This window comes from Homalodisca vitripennis, unplaced genomic scaffold (assembly GCF_021130785.1).
Source record: "Homalodisca vitripennis isolate AUS2020 unplaced genomic scaffold, UT_GWSS_2.1 ScUCBcl_14315;HRSCAF=24979, whole genome shotgun sequence".
NCBI classification, from domain to species: domain Eukaryota; kingdom Metazoa; phylum Arthropoda; class Insecta; order Hemiptera; family Cicadellidae; genus Homalodisca; species Homalodisca vitripennis.
In genome coordinates this window covers 1-23,503 of record NW_025790436.1, presented here as the reverse complement: position 1 = coordinate 23,503, position 23,503 = coordinate 1, and the positions used below count along the sequence as shown (strand labels likewise).

Genomic DNA, 23,503 nt, shown 5'->3' with positions numbered 1-23,503 from the left:
GCCTTGACTGGCACCCTGTTTTGAAGCTTCGTGCAGAGTTTTTAATTTTTTATCCTGTACAATTAATTATTGGAGAAAACAAAAAAGTGTTATACATCAAATTACTCTGCAGAATATGTTGTACAATATAAACATAATTATAATTTGACTTACCTGAATAATGGTTGTTGTTTGATGGTCAGAACTCAACTTTTTTTTTCAAAAAACACTTTTATATTATGCCATTAAAAAAAAACTCAAAATGAATTTTAATTTAAAAATCTAAAACATGCATAATGTTCACTTACTTATGCACAAAAAGAAAACACATAGTTACAAACACTTTTATTTATAAATAAAATTACAATTGAAAAAAATAAGACTATATACAAGCACTAACAGTTGCTGAGTCGCGTCACGCAGAAGTAGTCAGGAGCTTTTAGCGGCCAGTAAAAGAACAAATATTCATATATATATATATATATATAAGTGAATACATTATTAGAAGGCTTGGGATCTTGTGATTAAAGTGATATAACTTTTATGCGATTCGAGCGGTAATTATCGGAACTATGACGTAATTAGTAGACAATGTTTAATGAGTCGTATATTACGGTTCTGCCAGTTCACGGCAGGAAAAAATGGGTCGTAATTTACGACGTTGCCAGCCGGAGGGTTAAAGAACATGCAGAGAGACAGATGAAAAACTAAGCAATAAATAATTAATTTGAAAATGCTCAAAGAGATATAATAAAAACCAAATATTATTATCCATTTGGGACTATCCACTTACCGTAGGTTGTCCAAGCATGCTCCTTGCTTTGCGAACTCGATTTTTGCAGGCATCCAAATCAAGCCTATAACATTATAGTTTATTTTTAACAACTAATAATTCATTGTTATTAAAAGTTATTACCAGTTTAATTTAAAACTAAACAATCCTTATCATTCGTTACTCCATAACATTTGTGAACTGCCTTCATAATTAATACACAATTTTAATGGCTTAAAGTTTATAATCATTGTAAATTTGTAATCAAATTATTCTTTTGAAAATATACTTTTTATTGAAAGAACATTTACAAAATGGATATGACTGAGTTCACCCAGCTACCAATAATAATCTACATAATAATACATTAAGAGTTTTAACCTAATGTATCACAAAATATCATGTCTAAAGAGAGATATTATAATTTTTACTACTGACTGTAAACCAATTATTATTTTAATTAAATCAAGTGAACCCCTACAAAATTTAACAATAAATTCAAATTCCTTTATTGTAATTGGACTACACAATGACAATAACAACTAAATAAACCATAAAGTGTAATAATTAAACAGAATAAAGTACATAAATAAAAAATTAAGACTTAAGGTAAAAACTAAATAAATAAAACACTGTTTTGATCCAAATTCAATATTATACTATCACTTTAGGGAAATACAGTAAGTTTCACTGCCCCAGAAGTGATTTAGCTGCTTTGCAGATTATGGGGTGTTCGCAATAAATATTTTTCATAAAACAATTTAAATAAGTTTTAAAACTTTGGAAATACCTCTGAAATACTAAATTTATTAATAAGGTTTCTTAAAATTGTAACTTATTACAACTGATCAAAAATAATAGGGGAAAAACTGCAGTACTGTCAAGTACAGTGATGTATAGGCCTACGTATTTATTGTTTGAGCTATCTAAGATGTGATCAGCAGTGCAGTGAAGTTATTAGTAGAGCCATCTGTTTGTGAGTCATCCTGATTCTGTAACTGTTAATACTATTATGTTCTTCTAATGTAATACATATTACTTGGATTAAACCAATTTTGTGGCATGCTTTAGCCACAATTGACTATTATACATACTATTGGCAATTTTGTGGATTGTTCCGTAAAATTCACTTATTTACAAGGGATGCAGAATATGTTCAACCAACCAAAATTTCCTCAGAGCACAATTTTTTAGTGGCAAAGTTCCCTGATACATTAGTATATCCTTACTGCAAAATAGCCAGTGCCTACTGTACTTGGTAATGTCTACTAATTAAATTTGAAAGTTAAAAAGTATTTAAATGAAATTTATTTATTGCTTTTAGAATAGAAAACTTTAAGGTAATACATTGTTATCTCAAATACCAGAAGGAAGTACCAACACTTAAATTGAAATACTAAAACTACAAGTTAAGGAAGTTATGTTTTTTTCATTATAAAGAAAATAATTTACGTGATAAAATACAACTAATGAGAAAAATTTATTTGAATGAGATTTGTATTTCAGAAAATTGAAACCACAATAATACAATTATACTGAGATTGTTTCATGTTATAATTATTATATCGTGAAATCCTTTTTACAATAAAACAAAAAACGTTAAATTGTAAATAAGAGAAATATAACTTTATATACAGTACACGGGTTTCACTTGTACACAAAGAAAACAGAATTGTGAAATAGTTTTTCTCATCACTCACTACATCTCCCCTTCCCCAGTTTTATTTTTAGTGATGGTCTTATCGGTTATCGGTATATATTGTTCAGAAGCCAGGGAACTTAAGTTCTCACGCCCTCAGATTTAAGTGGTAATTGATTCATGAGATAAGAGTAATAGAAGGTTATAGGGATCAAATACATTACTGCCAAAGAGGAGATGCCCTATTAATTATGTTAAAACACAGGTGGTATAAACAAATTGAACAAAATTGTTATACAAAACTGAACTCATTAATATAAGAGATTTCATACATATGTTTTGAATATCCTGTTTTATAATTAACAAAATTTAAGAAAAAAACGCATATTCCCATTGAAAAACTGACGCCTAGTCTGCAGTCTCTTTTTAGTTGTAGTCGGGTTGACTTTGAACATGTGGAAAATGAGCAGAGATGCCAGCGGATACACCAACTGACTTACAAACACACAGAGCAGTTGTGACATGAACGTCGCCTGCAAGTATCCTGTTTCTTGTTAATCTTGCGCACTAAGCACTAGATTATTTTATGTAAATCATCTAGTGCTCGTTTTGAAATATTATTATATTTTTTCATTCATTCTTTCCAATTTGCCCGATTTCCTGTGTTGGCTAAAATTTTACGAAGCAAAGCAATTTTCAGTGATTGAAAAATATTCTTTATTTGTTCTTAGCCAAACCAGTTAACTCTGTAGATAATCAAGAGTTTACTGTATTTAATAGCTAAAAAGTTTTTACAATTTGCTTGAAGTGTAATGTAATCAAAATATAATTTAACCCTAGATCTGGTGTAATAGTAAATATTCAAAAATGGTAACATGCAAACCTTTTTAAAAACAAAATACCAATAATATATGTCTTGTCCAAATTATTCATTACACTTTTTTAATGTAGGTTACTGTAAGGAAATTGTAAGTGTACACACAAAAACAGGGTTTGATGAGAAAAATATGATTTATTTTAAACAATGAATATTTGGATTTTACCTCCCTCGAGGGATGCAATGTAAATTTTTATTTTTAATCCAAGATCTTCTTCAAATATTTCGGCTTTCCTGTGGAGAGCTTCTTCAGTCAAAACTACTTTGCCATACATACATATATTCAGTATTTCAATAGTAATATTTTCACAACAATTGCTCAATAAATTAACTTTGTAAGTGAAGAAATATTGGTAACATAATGTAAGTTGATAAAAAAGTACTCATGCTAGAAGCAATTATTTTGTTGCAATAGTAAAGAAAACAATTTTTTTAGTGTTGCTATTGGCAAATCCATTCTTCCATAACCTTAGAAACTAACCAATTACAATCTGCGTTAGTGCAATTTCAGAACAAATTTACTCTATAATTCTTTTATATTTTGTCAAAATATAGATTAGTGTTCTAGACCTCTTGATTTCCATACAATGGAATCTCCTCTTTTCAGTAATACAAAATACTTTGCAATATTTATTCCTAAAAGTTGCTTTAATATCAACTGAATACTGTTTACATGTATATAGGCAAGCTAGATGATTTAGGTATAAGAATTTTCACATACATACAGGCATTACAGATCTCAGGTTAACACATTTGACAAATCACGTAGTTTTAGTACTTTTTTTTAATTAAATTAAATTTTATTATTAATCAAGCCCACTCGATGTTTACTCTCTTTTAAGCACATACATTTGTTTATTCAAATAAACTATTCTTTTATATTAATCCCTTAAAAATAAATGTTTAATAAAACATATCAAACATAACTAGTTGGTCAACAAAAATATAATGAAGAAAGTTAAAGGTAAAAATAGATATGTGCAAAGTCAAAGATTCCAAGAAAATGCAGTGAATTTTGTATATATACATTACTATAATGGGGAAAACAGCCATAAAATATGTCATATCCAAGTCTACGGACAGTGCAATCTTACCTCTTACTCTCCAGGATACTCCTCTCTTTCAGGATGGTTTTCATCTCTCCGTCCAAGAACTTTCGCAGTGGCACAAGGAAGCAGTGATGGGAAGAGGCAATGAAGTCTCGCTCTATATGGCCGAGACGTTGCTCATTCTGACCTACTTTTATAAGAGCACTACCTGAAGTCAAGAAACATGTTGATTAATCTCTCTTTTTGTTCAGTGGTTTGATAAAACAATGCTCAACGCTGACAAGATATCTCGTCACGCAGTAACCGAGACTTTCGTTAGTGGCACAGTGACAAGCTCACCTCATCATGGTACATTATTTTCAACATTGCCTCCCAACAGGTATAATAACGTAAGGTAGAATGCAGTAATTTATTCTTAGACAACTTAATTTTTAACAACTACATTTAGTTTTATCTTCTTGAATTTCCATAGTTTTGCCAATATATGACACTGATATATTCAAATAGACCAACAATAGGTTTAAGCTTATAACATTATCCATTTGGTAGTACTACCTTGCTGTGTACGAACATAGAAATAGTATTTTAAATTGTTTAAGAGTATAAAGGGCGCAGGAATACGTTCGAAAACCAGAATTTACATTATTTCAAATGTAGGTTAGAGTGAAGGTTTTCAAGGGTGGTATAGGCTATCAATCAAGAATCAGTCTTTATTACCCATAAGGCACAGATTTACATGCATGAGGTATAGTCAAAAAAACAGGAAGCATGTTGTTCACAATTGTCAAAGGAACTATAAAATTGAGATTAAAAGTACACAAAATATGAAAGTTTTGTGGTTGAAATTTAAGAAAACAACCTTAATTATTTGGTAAATTAGAACTAAATAACAATGTACAGGCAGTGAGAGAAGTGAAAACCTTAGGTTAATTACTTACAGATTTCAGCAGCAGGAAAGTCAAGAAATTCCTTTACATGATAAAAAGGATTACTTATTAGCCAATTTTGGAGTTTTATTTTAAATTGTTTAAAAGTAAGATTAAGTACTTCTTTAGGCAGCTTATTTAACATTTTTATACCCACTATCCTATGACTAGATTGATTTTTTCCAAGTCTAAACAAAAGGTACATCAAAATTGTTTTTATTTCGGGTGTTGAAGTTGTGTACCTTAGCCCTTTTTACATGCAAGCAGGGGTTCTTAAAACTAGTTAACAGGATATTAAATATGTATAAATTAACAACAGTTAAAATCTTAAACTTAATAAAAATAGGCCTGCAGTGTTCTCTATGGTTAACTTTAGCTATAACTCTTAAAACCTTTTTTTGTATGACTAGAACATTATTTAGGTGTGGGCTATTCTCCCAAAAAACAATTCCATAGCTGAGAACAGATTGAAAGAGTGAGAAGTACACTGTCTTAACATAGTCATCAGGTAAAATGTCACTTAGCCTACGAAAAAGAAATGTTAATCTGCTTAGCCTAGTACACAGATGCTCTATTTGTTTTTTCCAGCTCAAACTTTGGTCAATCCAAACTCCAAGGAACTTAACCTCTTTGCTAGTGTTAAAATTATTTATTGGAGGTACTGATCTCAGTCCAAAAACAATAGTTTCGGTTTTCTCCTCGTTTAATAAGAGCGAGTTTGCAGAGAACCACTCAGAAACAGTTTTAAGTGAGTGATTAGCCATGTTTTCAAGTTGATTTAGGTCTCTATTGCATGTAAGTAATGTAGTGTCATCTGCATATAGGTATACATTACTTCTTAGACAATATGGTAAGTCATTAGTGGCTATAATGAACAGAAGGGGTCCAAGGACCGAGCCTTGTGGAACACCACAGTTGCTAGTAGCGATAGAGGACCATACACCCCCTGTATATACCGCTTGCCTTCGATTATGGAGATAACTGTTGAAAAATTCAAGAGTTTTATTTTTTATCCCATAGAAACTAAGTTTATGAAGCACTGTTTATGTACCACTGACGTTCAGCCACCATGCCACAACATAAATAATTTGTATGAGGCCTGAGAACCTTAAGCTTGAATAACTCAATCTGCAATGGGTTGATATTTAAATCTTAAGTGCTAAGAGGGAAAATATATATTTGTGGATTCAATACACCATGGTTCACCAGTGACTCATAGTACAAGTTTAGTTGAGAACCCTAACGGATTTTACCAAACTTCCTGTATTTTGCACAAAATATTTTCATGATCAAAAACGGACTTTTTGTGGGTTTTTTAAAAGCCTGTCACTCAAAAACCTGAAGGCAGACAAATTTAAAATTTTGCATTTTAACTTTTAGCTACAATTCCATACAAAAAAATCACCAAAATCTGAGAGGTCAACGTACAAAATTATTTTGTCATAGGTTGATTTGAAATTGAATAACCCACATGAGTCACAGGTGGCTCATGCTGCATATGACTTATTTTGATTACACAGTTATTTCTTGTGTGTAGCATGAATCACTTGTGACTCAGACAAGTGCAGTAATATACCATGGTAGCTGTTGTCATTGTCTGCTGTGTTACTGCACCATCTCCTAAGCTGCAGGGTAGATCTTTACATTTGCCATGTTTGGAGCTTTATTCAATGATTCATAATTGGTCTCATAGAATTTAAATACAGCTTTGTAAATAATTTACTTTTTTACATTTGAATCATTATTAATTAAATTCTGCTAAAACATTTTAGGCTAATATTAATATTATTAAATCAATGCGTAGCATAAATTAAAGTCGCTTTTTGTGTTGGTTGATTGTCAAAATTTTCTAAACTACTAAATGGATTTTTATACGGTTTTCAATGTCGTCTTTTTCATGAACTAGGGCAGGTTTCTAGGTATGATACATGAATATTTTAATCATAGAAAGTAGTGAAAAGTGTGTATAATGAAAAAATTTATATTTTTGAGAATTCAGAAAAATAATATTTACGAAATGTAATTTGAAGTTAATTGACTCAAACAGCTGTTGGCACATTCAGCTCCAGTTCTCCAAAGAGGCAGAAACATTTATTTACTTTTAAATTTTATAATATATTAAATATACAATGCTTGAGCATTAGAGTAATACATATTACAAAGAACAAAGCTACTATGTAATTCTTACAACATATTGAACCAGTGACAACTTTAAACCATCTAATGCATTGGAAATACTATTTAAATGCAATTATAAAACCCACATTAATGAACAAAGCTGTGAATGTTTGCACATATGGTACTTGAAACTGGTTGGCTTCCTTGACATTGTGTATGACATTTTTGCTGTAGCTTAAGGAAAACAAATGCATAGTATATGCTTTTGACTGAAGTAGTCTTTTTAAGCTTGTATGCATATATTTTGTTTACTTATGTATAAAAGATATCATATTACAACATAATAATTGCTTTCACCAAGTAGGCTACATTCTTCAATTTTGAAAATTGCGTGTGAAGCTGCAGGTACCTGCTAGTTTATTAATATAACTCTTCTCTTAACAGTAGAACAGAATAAATATCCCTGTTTTCATTTATTCCAAAGATTATTGTGTGAAAAGATTATGTTGTTACTTTTTTTGTTCAATTTTAAAAATTGATAATCAATTCTTATTTTAATTTTTTCTTTCATGAAATCTTTTTGTTAACTCTTCCATGAATAAAAGTATATATCAGTCTAGCTAGATGATTTATATAAACATTAACACCAGTCAGTATAATGACAGGTAAAACCATTATAATATAGAAGTGTAGAAGGAACTAACCATAAGCAGTTCCGGGCCCAAATTCATTTCCTGCCTCGATCATATCCAGACCCAGGTACTCGAGGTTACTGAGTCGATTGGGCCGTTTCTTGTCGATCTTCTCAAACAAGAAGTCTTCTACTCTGTAACCTGTGAAAAATGTACAGAAATAAAAATTCTTAAGTTGAGAGGAGAGTAGAACACGTGTTTCTAGTACCTGTAATATTGAAAAGTAGTTGTGGAATTATCTGTAAAAGTGGTGCGGAATAACTACAATCTGGCCTTTTGGAAGAAACACTGAATTTTGTATTTAAAAATATAATCAAGGACAGATTAAAAATGTTACTGTTACATTTACACTGTTTTTTTTTCTTTTAGCTCTTAATTTTTTGGAAGAGTATGTAACTGATCAAAATGTTATTTGGGTCAAATGTTGCCCATGATCTGAACATTTTATATCAATAATTTTAACCTCATGCTAAGTCGATCCTTCTTACTCTGATCCTACTCCTTTTCCAGCTTAAAGTTTCCTACACAAATGGAAGGGAATGAAATGGGAAAGGGTAAAATAGGCTTCCTGAGCCTCTTTTCAATGCTAAACCTTTTTAGCCTCTTGCTTATTACACAGTGCAACAAATTGTATACCTATTATAAATCAGCTTTGTGAAAGAAACAGAAATTTACCTATTAATTAACTGTACCAAATATTGTCTAGAAGATGTAAAGCTTCTGCATTAAATCTTTGTGAAGTTAAAAACTCTCCAATACTACAATATGTAGGTCAGCTTATCACCATACATGGCAATATAAAATAATCAATATTTACCTTAAACTCACTCAGTAATGACTTATTTTTGTGGTGAGCTGTATAATTAATTAAAGTATTAGGAAACACTTAACATTTATAACTTTACTTAATATTTTTGTAATGAATGAACACTTAACAGTTTCTTCAATGTTATTGCATTGTATTGTTATTATTAAATAAATAAGAATTTTGTTGTCATTCAGCTTTAAATTCAAGCAATAGACAAAGTCAAATCCGCTATATTAAATTATATTAATAACTTAAAAGGTCAGCATTTCAAATGCAATAATTCAATTCCAATGCCTCTAAATTTACATCTAAACATACAACCATTTAAATAATTTATTTAAATAGTTTTCTTTTTGTTGTTTTATAACATTACTTTGAACAAAAAAATATTGATTTAATGGTTGAAGTTCAAGTTAGAAGTACAAATTAAGATCGAATTGTAATACTTGCTGTAAGAACAGTGATGGATCTCAAATAAAATTATACCTTTACCTTTGCAATTATGAAAGATGTTTCATTAATACAAGCATTTGATCTAACCAGTACCAGTACGCTACAAAAAGATTAGTTCACTTTTAGAATATATTACAACTTATAAAAACATAAATCTATTACGGGAATATTTAAAATTCATAAAAACTAATAAAACCGTAAATAATGTTCATATGTTTTATAAAATTATATATTATTATACTGTACATGTATTTATTGTTTTAAAATTGTGATCATATAAATACAATTTTCTTTCTTCTTTGGATGAGAAAATTTAAAATGATATTATCTCTGAATGGAACTTATACTCTGGTAAATAAGTTAATAACAAGAATTTAATTGTAATATCTATAGAAGAATATTTCATAACAAAATTTGTTTTAATTACAAGTATAATCAGTTGAAATGGTTACCAAACAACAAATTCTAGTTTACATATATTATTAATGTAATAGGTGTTATTGGTGTAACTGACAAGCATACAAATTTTCTTTAATTGGATATTTATAGGTGTTTTAAAACCCCCTTTAACATATTTTGTACATTTTAAATTTCCCAACAAGACGTACATTTTTAATTACACTACTTTAGAATTACTGTTTTAGTCCTTTTGATTGTAATCAATAAAAATACTAATTGCATAGATAAAAAATAAATAGTATTCCCAGTAATGGCCTGACAACAAAATTTATGATAATTTATATATATTTTTTAATCTATATATTTAGAATTTCTAAATTAGAAGTGCCTGTTACTACAGATTTCAGATTTTCACACACAAAATCAAATAAAAAACTAATTAGTAAATGAAGAGGGCTCTATTAAAAATGTCTTTCTACATTTTTGGAATTTATTAAAAACTAAACTGTAGTCATGTCTAACTTTTTATGGTAGCTGAAGTATTTACAAATTTGTTTATTTGCACATTTACAGCATGTGGTATTTTAGTATTATTTGTAATAAAGATAATGTAAATATTTATTGGTGGAGTCACCTGATGAGGAAATCTTTGGTTTCAAAAGGCCTAGTCCAAAAAATAACACAATATTGGAAAAGTGTTGTTTTACCAACATCTAATTATAAATAAATTATAATAAAAGCTGTGGTAGCAGAGATTGAGGCATCCAGCTGATGAATGTGTGACACCAGCTTATCTATCAGCAGGACAACAAAAGATCATTTCCTGCCATCACTTATCTCAACAATTTATCACTTATCTCACAATCATTGGCATATGTAGGTCCTCATCTTGCATATTGCTTATTATCTGTGAAACCTTTTATTGATTGGTGTAGTAATTCTCCTTTGTTCACTTTCTTATCAGTTATGATAAATTTTAAATATAATTAATGGGGGAGACCCACAAGTGAATAGCAGGAAGTATTATGCTTGTGCTTTTTAGCTTAAAAATTGTGGTTTAATAATAGCTTTATGTGTTGAATTTTGTGCCAGTGTGTAAAGTAAGTTTCGCTCTTCAATAATCAGGTGACAAATTTAAAACACTTCCAAAATTAAAAGGAAGAAGTTAAATTATTATATCTTTTTAATTGTGCATGGACATGAGAATACATTTATTGTTATCAAAGATTGTAGATCATAAGATAAGATAGACAGTAGCTGGACAGAGTTTGCAGTTTGACTCCACCCTTTATCAAGGATATAGATGATGAGATGAGATAATCAGTAGCTGGACTGAGTCAAAGTTTCTGGACTGGTAACAATTAAGTTTCTTATCACAGTCACCATTGATAGTAGTTGCATCAGAGTTGAATAAATATGTCTGTATAAATTCATTTGTTTTTAATTGTTTTATTGTACATATTATTCTTTTGTCAATTTAGGACATTTTACTATTACAACAGCAAGTGAATTTAATTTTAACTTAAATTCTATTAGGTCAAAGACTTATAATTTTTTATTTGTGTTATCCCTACGCGCAACTATTTTCAATACTGGAAATAATGTACCTTTCTGATAATGTGCATAACTAAATAGTAAAACAAAATTTATACAAATGGAGAACACAAAATTTAAAAAAGGAGATTTAGTTATTGCAAAAATTAGAGGGCACTCGGCCTGGCCAGCAATAGTTGAAAATGTTGAACCTAAAGGGAAATCACATGTTTTTAATGTGATTTTTTACTATACCAAGGAGAAAGGCGTTTGTAGGCCAAGTGAGTTGACTCCATATGAAGAAAACAAAACAACATTTCTTCAAATGAATAAAAAAGCTAAAAATGATAACCTTTCTAATGCCATTAAAGAAATAGAAGATGCCTGTCAGATAAAAAAACATAGAAAAAAATCACAAAATTTAAGCAAGAATATCACCATGTCACCTGTAAATAGTTCAAATCATACACCCTACCCATCTACATCCACACCCTTAAATAATGAAAAAACTGTGGATAGTCACATTATCAGTAAAGATGCGGCAGTGAACACAACTATTGACTTGGATTTAAATTTTCGGTTGAATGCCCTAACAGATAGGTGTATTCAATTGGATCTTAGCACAAGGCAAGATAATAATCCCTCTGAAGTGCCAGAATTAAACAAGGATCAAACAAAAGAAAGTAATAACCCGGATTTCCAAACACAAATACTTTTAAAAGAACTTAAATCAGCAAAAAATGAAATAGATAATTTAAAAGTTGTTATCGATTTGCTTAGGGTGGACAATGAAAAACTGACTGCAGAACTTAATGAAGCAAGGAGTGGAGTGAAGCAAAAGAAACAAATATTGGTCAAAAACAGATGTTCTCGTATCAATGAAAGTAATCAGCTTGTGATTATGGCAGATAGCCATGGCAAAAATATTAGTAGTCTTGTCCAACAAAGAACTCTCAGAAGTGTTTTGTCATACGTTAGACCTGGAGCAAAGTTCAGCCAAGTCACTGATGAAGTTACAAACGTAAGAAAAAACTTAACAAAGGATGATTATCTTTTAATCATGGCAGGGTCTAATGATGTGGAGACTTCAGGGATCAATCGTCTAACACAAAATGTGCAGGAACTAATAAAAAATACAACTGACACTAATCTTATCATAGCTACTCTGCCAATGAGACACGATCGACCGACCCTGGACTTGAAAATTTCTAAATTAAATACAGAACTGGAAAAGCTAATATTAGAATCTCCTCTAAAGCCTCAGATTTTACCCCTTCATCTTCTTCCTCGCCATTTGTTCACAAATCATGGATTACATTTGAATAAAAAGGGCAAAGATAAAGTAGCTGAAATGATTGCTAAATTACTTCTGCAAGCTTGTAAACCCAACATATCTGAGGTGAAAGAGTTATGTTAAGGGACCTACAAAGATGAACTGTGAAAACCCCAAAATAAATATAAAAGTAGGAAAGATTCAAGTTGTAGAGGCCGAGATGGGCGGTGTTATAGAGGAGTACAAGAATGATAAATCTGTAGCATTTGCTCATGCGATCTCAAGCGATTTCCATCATTATCGACACATGTCGGCTGGCGTGGCTGTCGTATTTAGGAATAAATTTGGGAGACCTCAGCCAAAGGATTGTGTTTGGGAAAAATTGGCTTGTCAAGAAATAGATGATGGAGCTGTGGTATACAGTCTCGTGACCAAGTCTAGTTACTGTGGTAAGCCTGAAATGATAGACTACGGTGCTGCCTTCAACCAATTGACGCAAGACTTTACAACCAGGGGTCTAAAAACCCTCATTTGTTCGCCTATTAGTCCAGGAGAAATAGCAGTTAAAAATGGTCAAATAAATAAATGTTTTCTTACAGCAAACTAATGGCACAACTTAGTCAAATACATCATAAATAAATAAAAAAAACCATTCCGAACCAAAATCGTCTATTAGGGGGTATAGGAGGGGTGGTTTTTAGGGGTGAAAATGGTTTTTTTCAATTTGTGAGTAAACAATGCATCCTATTGAAAAAGTCAAATGTAAAAGTTGTTGGAAATGAAAAAATCTACAACTTATGTAGTAATCATTTTTGCCCTAACCTCAAAAATTTCCCAAAAAAATTCAAAATACAGTTTTTTTTGGTTTTTAATTTTTTTCTTTTACAAAAATGGTTCGATTGAGCTGAAAGTTTGATCAAATATACTTTGTGCTATTTTAAAAATACTGTATTTTTTTCATTAAGAAATATTCAGAGCCGTTATAATAAAATTTCACTTTAAAAAAATATTTTGATAATTTTCAATCACCATTTTGAAACATTTTTTTTAATCAAAAAAGGTTCTCTGACGGCTCATTATTTTCGTTTTTTGTCTATTTTGAAGAAATGAAATAAAAAATATGTAGTTTAATTGAAAAAAACTGCATAAAAATTGAAAATAAACAAAATATTGATATTTTTCATTATACATTGTATTATTTACGTGGAAAAATTGTTATTATTTATTTAAATTATAATTTTTTTTAATGTTGAAGAATTTTCGAATATTTTGAAAAGTTTAGAAACGTTGTTGAATGTGAAAGTTGGATTACAGGTATATATAGTACAGGTATATGGGTGAATCTCACCAAATGTAGTAATTTAAGTCCTTGGCAATTTTTTCATAAATAAATATATTATTTTAGGTAAAAGTCTGTTATTTTATTTACCTAAACACCTTTCTTTAGCTCTTTAATAATTTAAAACAATAACTCATATGATTTACTTAATTATGCCTTCTTATTGGAAGAAAAATACAAATCGGTAACTGTCTTTGAGCTATCGTCTGCTAATTCACCTCAAAATATAAGTCATAAAACATACGTTTAAAATAAAAACTATTAGTCAGCAATACAGCTAAAGACAGTGGCTCAGTGAAACCAAAGTCCTACAAAAGAAATTTAGTTCATTAATAATATTCAGTTGCCTTTGGTCCTTGTCACCGGGGAAGTCTACGTCAACGACCTACTAGCTACGATCCCGCAAAAAGTTAGCAAGACTTGATTTGAGCGGTAAAAATTACGTCTTTGTATGTGAGGCGAATGTATCGAGTTTACTTGCTGTTTTAGTGAAGATTGCATCGAATCCAGAAGCTTCAAACAATTAATATTCAGGTAAGAAACTATCAGTACCTTAATTCCTCAACAAGTCGGTAACGCTATTTGTTTGTAAACTATACAGTTAAAACATTTCTGAAAGCTATCATATGCCGCCGTTATTAGTAACGAACATAACCTCAATCTCCTAACCTTTGTTCTCAACATTAAACACGGCAGTACTAGGTTATATCTGAATATTACAAATCGGTGACGCACAAATCGGTGACGTTAACGATGAGGTATAGCGTTATCGATTTGTTGGTAATACACTTCTAAACTGTGTGACTTGCAATAACTGTTGTTAAATAATTTTTATTTATATAATGTTTGAAAGTTATGATTAAAATTCATTTTAATGTTACTTTTACTTTTTCTAAATTAACGTGATTACTACGAATAGTATAAAACAGCCTTTAACAGTTTTCATATGCTCTGTAGCATGTTGATTTAGAACAAACAATTGGATTATAAATTAACAACAAATTTGTTAAATTACTATTCCTCAAAAATCTTAAATTAACCAAATCTCTAATACATTTATTTTTAATTTAAAACATACGTTTTTAAAAACTTTGCAACACTTTTCTCTGCTTTTGATTCTAGGTCGTGAAGAACCATGGTACGTTCCTCAAAGCTATCAGCAAAGGAAAAGTATGAGAGACAGAAAGCATTGACAAAGGAACGTCAGCGAAGGTATAGAGAACGAATGAGTGAAGAAAAGAAAGAAGAAAAGAGGAAGTATGACAGAGATCGTCTTGCTCGATTGAAAGCAGAAAATAAAATAAAGAAAATATCAGACATGACTCCTAGAGAACAAAGAAAAATGCGAAAGTATTGGAAAGAAAGAAATCTTGTTAGAAGCCTGAAAAATAAATCACTGAAAGAAGTTACAGATACTCCCCCAGCTTCTCCTTTACAGGACGTGAGAGAGGAATCTGAACAAAAAAGAAGAGGGCGCAAAAAAATACGAAGAGACAAAGCAAAGGCCTATAGAACTATAGCCAAGCAACAAGAGAAGATTAAAGAATTAGAAAAAAAGTTAGGAAAGTATAAAAAGCGGTTGCACAGAGAGAAAAAGAAAAATTTAATTGACTCATCCCCATCTCCAAGAAAAGAAGTACGTAATATATTAAGAGGTGAAAAAGTCTCCCCGCGAGTGAGGAAACAATTGTTCTTGGGCTATGCCCTGGAAAAACAGCTGAAGTCCCAAACAAAAGAAGTCGCACACTCAAAAATAAAAAATCAAATGTTACACAAAGTGGTCGGTAACCAAATATTGAAAAAATACCGAGTACAAACACACTTCAGAGATCTAGTGCCTTATACTGCAAACAAAGTTATCGAAAACAGTCCCAGTACCTCTTTTGAGTATACACGGCCAACTAAAACTTCCATCACTAAAGAATTGTCTGAAAAATTAATGAACTTTTTTGAAGACGACCGTGTGAGCAAAATGTGCCCAGGGAAAAAGGAGTTTGTTAAAAAGGGTGGCATTAAAAAACAAAGAAGAATTCTATTGGACACTTTATCTAATCTTCACAAAAAATTTCAAAAGGAGACTCATGGAAATATTTCGAAGGCATCATTCTGTGGTTCCAGACCCTTTTGGATTACATTTCCCAAAATGATTGACAGGGAAACATGTGCCTGCGTGAAACACGCAAATATGGATTTGCTAATAAAAGCATTAAAAGTAACTAATGTTATAGCGCAGCGGTCTCCTGCTGAAGTAGTGAAATTTGTTGTGTGTTCAACTGATAGCAAAAAATGCATGTTAAATATGTGTTCACAGTGCAAAAGTAATGAAGTCAAATTCTGCTATGAAGAAGACTTTTTGGTTAAATACCAGAAGTGGAAAATGGTAGAAGAGCCAAAGTAATAAAAAATGAAAAGAAAATTGTTAAGAAAACTGTCAAGGTGAAAGAAGTAGCTAAAGTATCTGTCTTAAAAACGTATTTAAAAAACGAGTTAGCTATCTTTAAAAAACATGTTTTTTACGCAAAACACCAGGCAGGTGCTCTAAAAAACAAAATTGAAAATCTTTCAGAAGGAGAGCTTCTCTTCAGATTAGATTTTTCTGAAAATTATGTAGCCAAGTACGAAGAGGAAGTACAATCGGTTCACTTTGGTGCTAGTAAAAGGCAGCTATCCTTAAATACTGGTGTGTGGTATGCTAAAGTAGGTGACACCACAAAGACAACATGTTTTGCCTCTGCCTCCGATAACTTGGACCACCAAGCCCACGCCGTTTGGGGTCACATGAAACCTGTTTTTTTAAACGCATCCCAACAGTTCCCTGCAACTACCGCTGTTCATATATTTACTGACAGTCCATCTAGTCAGTATAGAAACAGGATAAACCTTTATTAACTGAAGACTCTTCTGCCAAAATACTTTACCCAAATGGAATCGTTCACCTGGAACTTCACTGAGGCCGGTCATGGTAAGGGGCCAATGGACGGGGTGGGCGGGTACTCTTAAAAGGGAAGCTGATAAAAAGGTGTTACGTGGATCTGACATAACTTGTGCCAAAGATTTTGTGGATGCTCTTAGTAGTTTTAACATTGATTTGTATGAGATCCCATCAGCAGTTATAGAAGACTTAAAGTTGGAAGTGAATAACCTCAGCATACCCCTTATAAAGGGGATTATGCAGGTTCATCAGGTAACTTGTGGACTTTGTACTGGCATTATGTATTGTCGTACACTTTCTTGTTTTGAGTGTTCAGCAGAAACATCCTGTAGACACTACAAACTCTCTGAAGTCTTGCCAACTGATGATCAATTATTAATTACTCAAAATAAGATCGATTCAAAACAAAAAAACCCCTCAAAATTGTCAGTTGATGACGTATTTACATCTTCAGAAGACGAAGAGTATATCAACCACTATGACCAACCTGAATTAAAGGAACAAAAGGATTTGACCCAAATGTATAAATGTAACACGAACAAGGAAGATTTTGCAAAGAAAGTTACTTCTGGAGTTCATGTTTTGGTTGAATACAAAATTGACAAAGGAAAGAAATCGAAGATTGAACAATTTATTGGTGTATGTCAGAACGACCTCTCTCAAGAAGATGTCACCGTGATGTTTTTGAAATTTTGCAACAAAGATAACCAATTATATTTTGCTAATGAAAAAGATGTTGTTTCGGTTCATGGTGATCAAATTAAGGCCATATTACCAACCCCAACTGTAGTAATGAAAGGGAATCGGGTTTTTTACAAATTTAAAAAAGCAAATGTGGACTAACTAATTAAATATTACTATTAAGTTTTTAAGTGTTTGTTTTCAATGAAGGATTTTAATATCACACAGGTTAATAGTAACACACTTTATTGTATGAGTTGTAACAAAATATCCTTCTAATTTTTTATTATACTACACTAAATTTAAAAGAAACTTTTCTCAAGCAAAATTTGTCAAGATGTAAACAGCATTGGATATTTTATTATTTTCTGTAATACTAACTATGCAACATAGTTTTCTAAGATAATTGTGTTAGTTACTAAGATATAATTATTGCATTACTTTTTTGTATCGAGTGCTTTGAATTTATAATATTCTGTTACCCAGTTTTTTCTCAAACTATGATATTAAATATTACACTAAGTAAGACGTTTTTTTCAAACAATTTATGTCCAGATATTGTTAACAGCATAGGACATTTTGTTATTTGCAATAGTACTAACTATGTAACATATTCTTTTAAGATAATCATATTAGTTATTAGTTTATAATTATTTCAATGGGGTTTTGTATAGAGTGTTTTGAATTTATAACACTTTGTCATCTAGTTTTCATCAGAATATTCTTAAAAAACATCATCTTGACTATTGTCATTTGAGAGTATATGTTATAGATTATAAACATATAAAACTCACTGCGTGCTTTTTCTTACTCCTTATCATTAGAATTCGTTCTGTCACTTTGATTATACAAATCGGTAACCTCGCGACAACTCGGTAACGGCTGCTACAAATCGGTGACGGCTGCTACAAGTCGGTGACGCTCGTGAAATCGGCAATATTGAGGTTATTTTTATCTCTTAATTTTTTTATCCTATAAATTGTTTAGTGTTAAGAACTTATCCTTTCACATATAACAAGCTAGTTAAAGTACTTAAAGAATTTCGGGTTTTATTTGCAAAGTTTGCAATGTAAATGACTAGATAGCTTACAATTTCCACTTAAAAGGCATTAAAAATGGTAAAAATTATTACAAACTTTGTGACAGTAACTGTTTTCATAGTTTTAGGACTTCAAATCTTAAAACAATGATTAATTATTGGTAATAATTAATATTAATACAATTTTATCGTGGATTTTTAAACGTTACCGATTTGTAAAAATATGGTGTCTTGAACTTTGTAAAAATTGAAAAAAAATAGAAATGATTCAAATTTAGCTCTGCTACTCACAAATAACTATTCCTTACAATACGTACTAACAGTTATACCAATAATAACAAACTTCTGATTTAATTGTTTTTATTTCTTTTACATAATCATTTTCTCCTATTTTGTGAGATTCACCCATATAATAGTGTCCTTGAAGTAAAAGCGCGGGGTCAATCCTATTCTTCTATTATATGGGTCTCAGTATGTTTCTAAGCATTCAATAAGCAGCTGCTTTGTCGTCAGTCAAGTTATATTGGAGTAGAGTCGTGAAATAAGCCTCGTGATTAGCAATTTACAAGATTTTTGTCCATATAAAATACAAATCGTAAGTAAAACTTTTGCGAAACAAAATTTTATACAAATTATTTAATAAAAATTATTAAAAATAATACAGATCATAAATCTTTGTCTCTGTGCATACAATTTTACGCATGCTATTTATCTAATAATTTTTACGTATTTTCAGTATACTAATTGTATCGTGCTTTCTTTCTGCATTTTATAGATTCATGTAAATGGTGGAAAAGGTACCTTCTTGTATCATTTGTAAAAGCCGCGATGGAGATTTGGTGAAAATAAAAAGTCGAGGGATAGATACTCTTATTTCGTCAAGTAAACAAAGCAATGATCAGCGGTACAAAACATTTCAGAAATTGACTGAAGCACACATTCATGATGGTTGTCGATAGGCATACAATATGCCTCGATCAATTGTTACAGCTTCCAAAGAACAAATAAGAAAAAAAATCTATTGGGAAGAAGATTATGAAAGAAGCATGTGATTTTGATTTTGAGCATCATTGTGTTTTTTGTGAAGAACCTTTTAACCAAAATAGAGCATTTCGCGGCATGCAGAAGGTTGACTAATGAAAAATTTTATTAACTTTAAAGGGAAGAGATGTTTCAGAATCATTTAATAAAAGTCTGTTAGTTAGACTGAATTTTCTCAAAGAATCAGATGAAGTTCAAGCTTATTATCATAATAGGTGCATGTCATCTTTTTATGATGGGACAAGCTCAACACCTTGTAGACATACATCGAGTGTAGATTCTAAAGATTTCATAAGTTACTGCGTGTATTACTTTAAAAAAAATTCATCCGAGTGCCAATTTTTCCTTAACGAAATTAAAGAAGATTTTGATGGTAATATCCCAACATTAAATACATTATTTTTAAAAATGAGTGATAGTTTTGATAACGATCTTGTGTTTCCTTCAATGAAAAGAGATACAATCATTACATTTAAAAAAAATCAGGGAAAAAATTGAGTAGAATATGGTATGAATCACGATCAGATGACGTAGAATATGAAAAAAATATATTTATATTTTTAAGTTCACTGAAAAAAACATAAATATAAAAAAAAACTTTTGGAAAGAAATAATGGTTTCTTGATTCAATTTCAATAAGAATTGTAAAAAATATTTTAAAGAAATAAAAAATATATGATGAAAAATACAAATTCAAAAAAATTACTAAGACTCGAATTCTGTTTTTTGATTTATTTAAAAATTTCCACGTAATTGTTAAATATGCATGATTCATTATTATTTTGACTAATGCTTACAAATAGCACTGGTATAAAAAAAATTATAATTTAAATAAATAATATCAATTTTTTCCACGTAAATAATACAATGTATAATGAAAAATGTCAATATTTTGTTTATTTTCAATTTTTATGCAGTTTTTTCAATTAAACTACATATTTTTTATTTCATTTCTTCAAAATAGACAAAAAAACGAAAATAATGAGCCGTCAGAGAACCTTTTTTGATTAAAAAAAATGTTTCAAAATGGTGATTGAAAATTATCAAAATATTTTTTTAAAGTGAAATTTTATTGTAACGGCTGAATATTTCTTAATGAAAAAAATACAGTATTTTTAGAATAGCACAAAGTATGTTTGATCAAACTTTCAGCTCAATCGAACCATTTTTGTAAAAGAAAAAAATTAAAAACCAAAAAAACTGTTTTTTGAATTTTTTGGGAAATTTTTGAGGTTAGGGCAAAAATGGATTACTACATAAGTTGTAGATTTTTTTCATTTCCAACAACTTTTACATTTGACTTTTTTCAATAGGATGCATTGTTTACTCACAAATTGCAAAAACCATTTTCACACCCTAAAAACCACCCCTGCTATACCCCCCTTATAGACGATTTTGGTTCGGAATGGTTTTTTTTATTTATTTATGATGTATTTGACTAAGTTGTGCCATTAGTTTGCTGTAAGAAAACATTTATTTTTTCAATCAGGTAATACGACTGGACTATATGGGATGTGTGAGGGACCTTATCTTGCCCGAACAATTTGCCACTAACATTGTGTCCTGTGATCAACCAACAGCGAGAAGGTCACTCAGATGCGGACTCTCCCACCCTGAGTTCTTAGAAAAACTGAAGGAAGCAATCAATAACTGCCAAAACAACACTCCAAGACCACACGTAGAGTATCCAGAGCCTCAACCAGAAGACCCAGAACAATTTTTTCCAAATGTACAACCGGTTGAGCCATCTTTAAACTTTCAAAAAATTTATTGCACAAAAACCCAAATAATTAATAAACTCAAAAATATAAAACTTTTCCATCAAAATATTCAACATTTACAGTCACGCAGAGAGCAATTAGAAGTTATCTTGACAGAATTAAATCCAGACATAATAGTTTTAACCGAACATAATATGAATAACATTCAGCTGGAACGATTTAATCTTCTAAATTATTTCCAAACTACAAATTATACACGCAGCACTACAACAGGAGGCGGCGTAGTTATTTTGGCCAAAGAGAGTTTAAAGATGAAACAACTGGTTTCCACAAAAATAGATGTACTGTGTCAAGTTGTTTGAATGCTGTAGTGCTAGATTTGAAACAGACAAGCTTAGCTTTTTATTGGTAGGAATATACAAAACCCCAAAATTCGAAAATTCAGAGTTTTTAATTCGCCTGAATAACTTGTTTGAATTTTTAATATCTAAAGGAAAGTATGTCATCATCATGGGTGATTTCAATATTGACATCCTTAAAAATACAAATGAATCAAAAGAGCTAAAGAATATTCTTTTAAGAAATGGAATGAAGTATTTAATTGACTTCCCAACTAGAGTCACTGCCACGTCTAAGACATGTATTGATAATATAATAACTAATATAAGTATGGATCAGTTAAAAGTTGAAGGAGTGGTAACTGCACTATCAGATCACGATGGACAAATAATAGAACTAATGAATTTTCAAAACAATACAAATAATCAAAATTTAAAATTTTGGACACGAAATTTCTCTCTAGATAACATGAATTTATTTAAATCACTTTTGGAAAAAGAAAATTGGCTAACCCTTTTTGAATCATCTATTGAAAATAAATACAACACTTTTCACAACATTTTTCAATATTATTTTAATTTATCTTTCCCGAAAATTCTAAAAAATCCAACAAAAACAAAAAAATATGGATTTCTGAAGAACTAAAAGAAGAGAAAAATAATCTCATCCATCTAAACAAATTAGTTAGAAACTCAGGCTTAGAGATGTTTAAGAGAGATCTTAAAAATAAAAATCAACAATATAAATGTAATTTAATGAATGCAAAGCGAAGTTTTTTATGATGAAAAGATTAAAAACTCTGAAAACATAGGTAAAACCTCATGGGAAATCATAAATAAAGAAACAAAAAAACTTCATCCAAGGTAGCAGAGAAAAGTTATCTTTTAAAGTCTGATAAGGGGACTGTTTCAGACCCTAGCCAAGTGGCAAATAGTTTTAATAATTATTTTGTTAATATTATTGAAAACCTGTTAAGTAGTATGCCCCCAACTCATGATGAAGATATAACTCCTACCAAAATTCCCGAATTTAGGTGTCCCCCATTAGATGAAAAAGAGGTAAATGATATCTTGAACTCTCTAAAAAACAAGTGGTCTAGTGGGTACGATGAGGTCCCCATTAAAATTATTAAATTTGCAAAGGACCCCTTAATAAAACCCTCAGTACATTTAATAAATGCCTCTTTCATCTCAGGGATTTTTCCTAGTCAACTCAAAATTTCAAAAGTGATACCAATCTTTAAAAAAGGTGAGGAAACTGAAATTCAAAATTATCGGTCGATATCCATTTTACCATCAATTTCTAAAATTTTTGAAAAAGCAATGTATTTAAGACTAGTGACACATTTAGAAAAATATGATCTTTTTGACTTTGAACAACATGGATTCCGAAAAAACAAATCTACCATTACTGCTTTAATTTGCTTTATAGAATCAATTATCGAATCAATGGATAGGAAAAATAAAGTAGCTGGAATCTTCATGGACTTGTCAAAAGCTTTTGACAGTATTTCCCACATTAAAATGATACAAAAATTGAACAAACTAGGAATAAAAAATTATTATTTAAAGTGGTTTGAATCCTATTTAACAAACAGACAACAATTTGTAGAAATAGCCAAAGTAAACAACAACCAAATTTTGAAATATAAATCAAAACCAGAAATAACTAAGTATGGGGTACCTAGGTGTCCCCATACTAAATACATGCCTAGGTGTCTTAGTCAAATTAACCAAACAAAAAACCAACTCTGCATTTACGCAGATGACTCCAATCTTATTATCTCTACAAAGACAGATACAGAACTAGAAATAAACTCTTTTATTCAACTATCAAAATTACAAGAATTCTTTTTTAATAACAATTTAATCTTAAACGCTCAAAAGACTAATT

General features: G+C 30.4%; 2 protein-coding genes across 2 annotated transcripts; one reads left to right on the top strand and one right to left on the bottom strand.

Annotated features, from left to right (window-relative positions):
- Positions 1-745: 745 nt before the first annotated feature.
- Positions 746-8,287, bottom strand: LOC124375148 (endophilin-B1-like; the record flags this gene model as incomplete). The annotated part of the gene is made up of 3 exons (XM_046833259.1): positions 746-836; positions 4,362-4,524; positions 8,065-8,287. Coding segments are annotated over 3 exons (462 nt in total), but the record flags the coding sequence as incomplete, so codon positions are not given.
- Positions 8,288-14,992: 6,705 nt separating this feature from the next.
- Positions 14,993-21,279, top strand: LOC124375149 (vicilin-like seed storage protein At2g18540; the record flags this gene model as incomplete). Its single annotated transcript, XM_046833260.1, has 2 exons — positions 14,993-15,493; positions 21,040-21,279. Coding segments are annotated over exons 1-2 (741 nt in total), but the record flags the coding sequence as incomplete, so codon positions are not given.
- Positions 21,280-23,503: the final 2,224 nt, after the last annotated feature.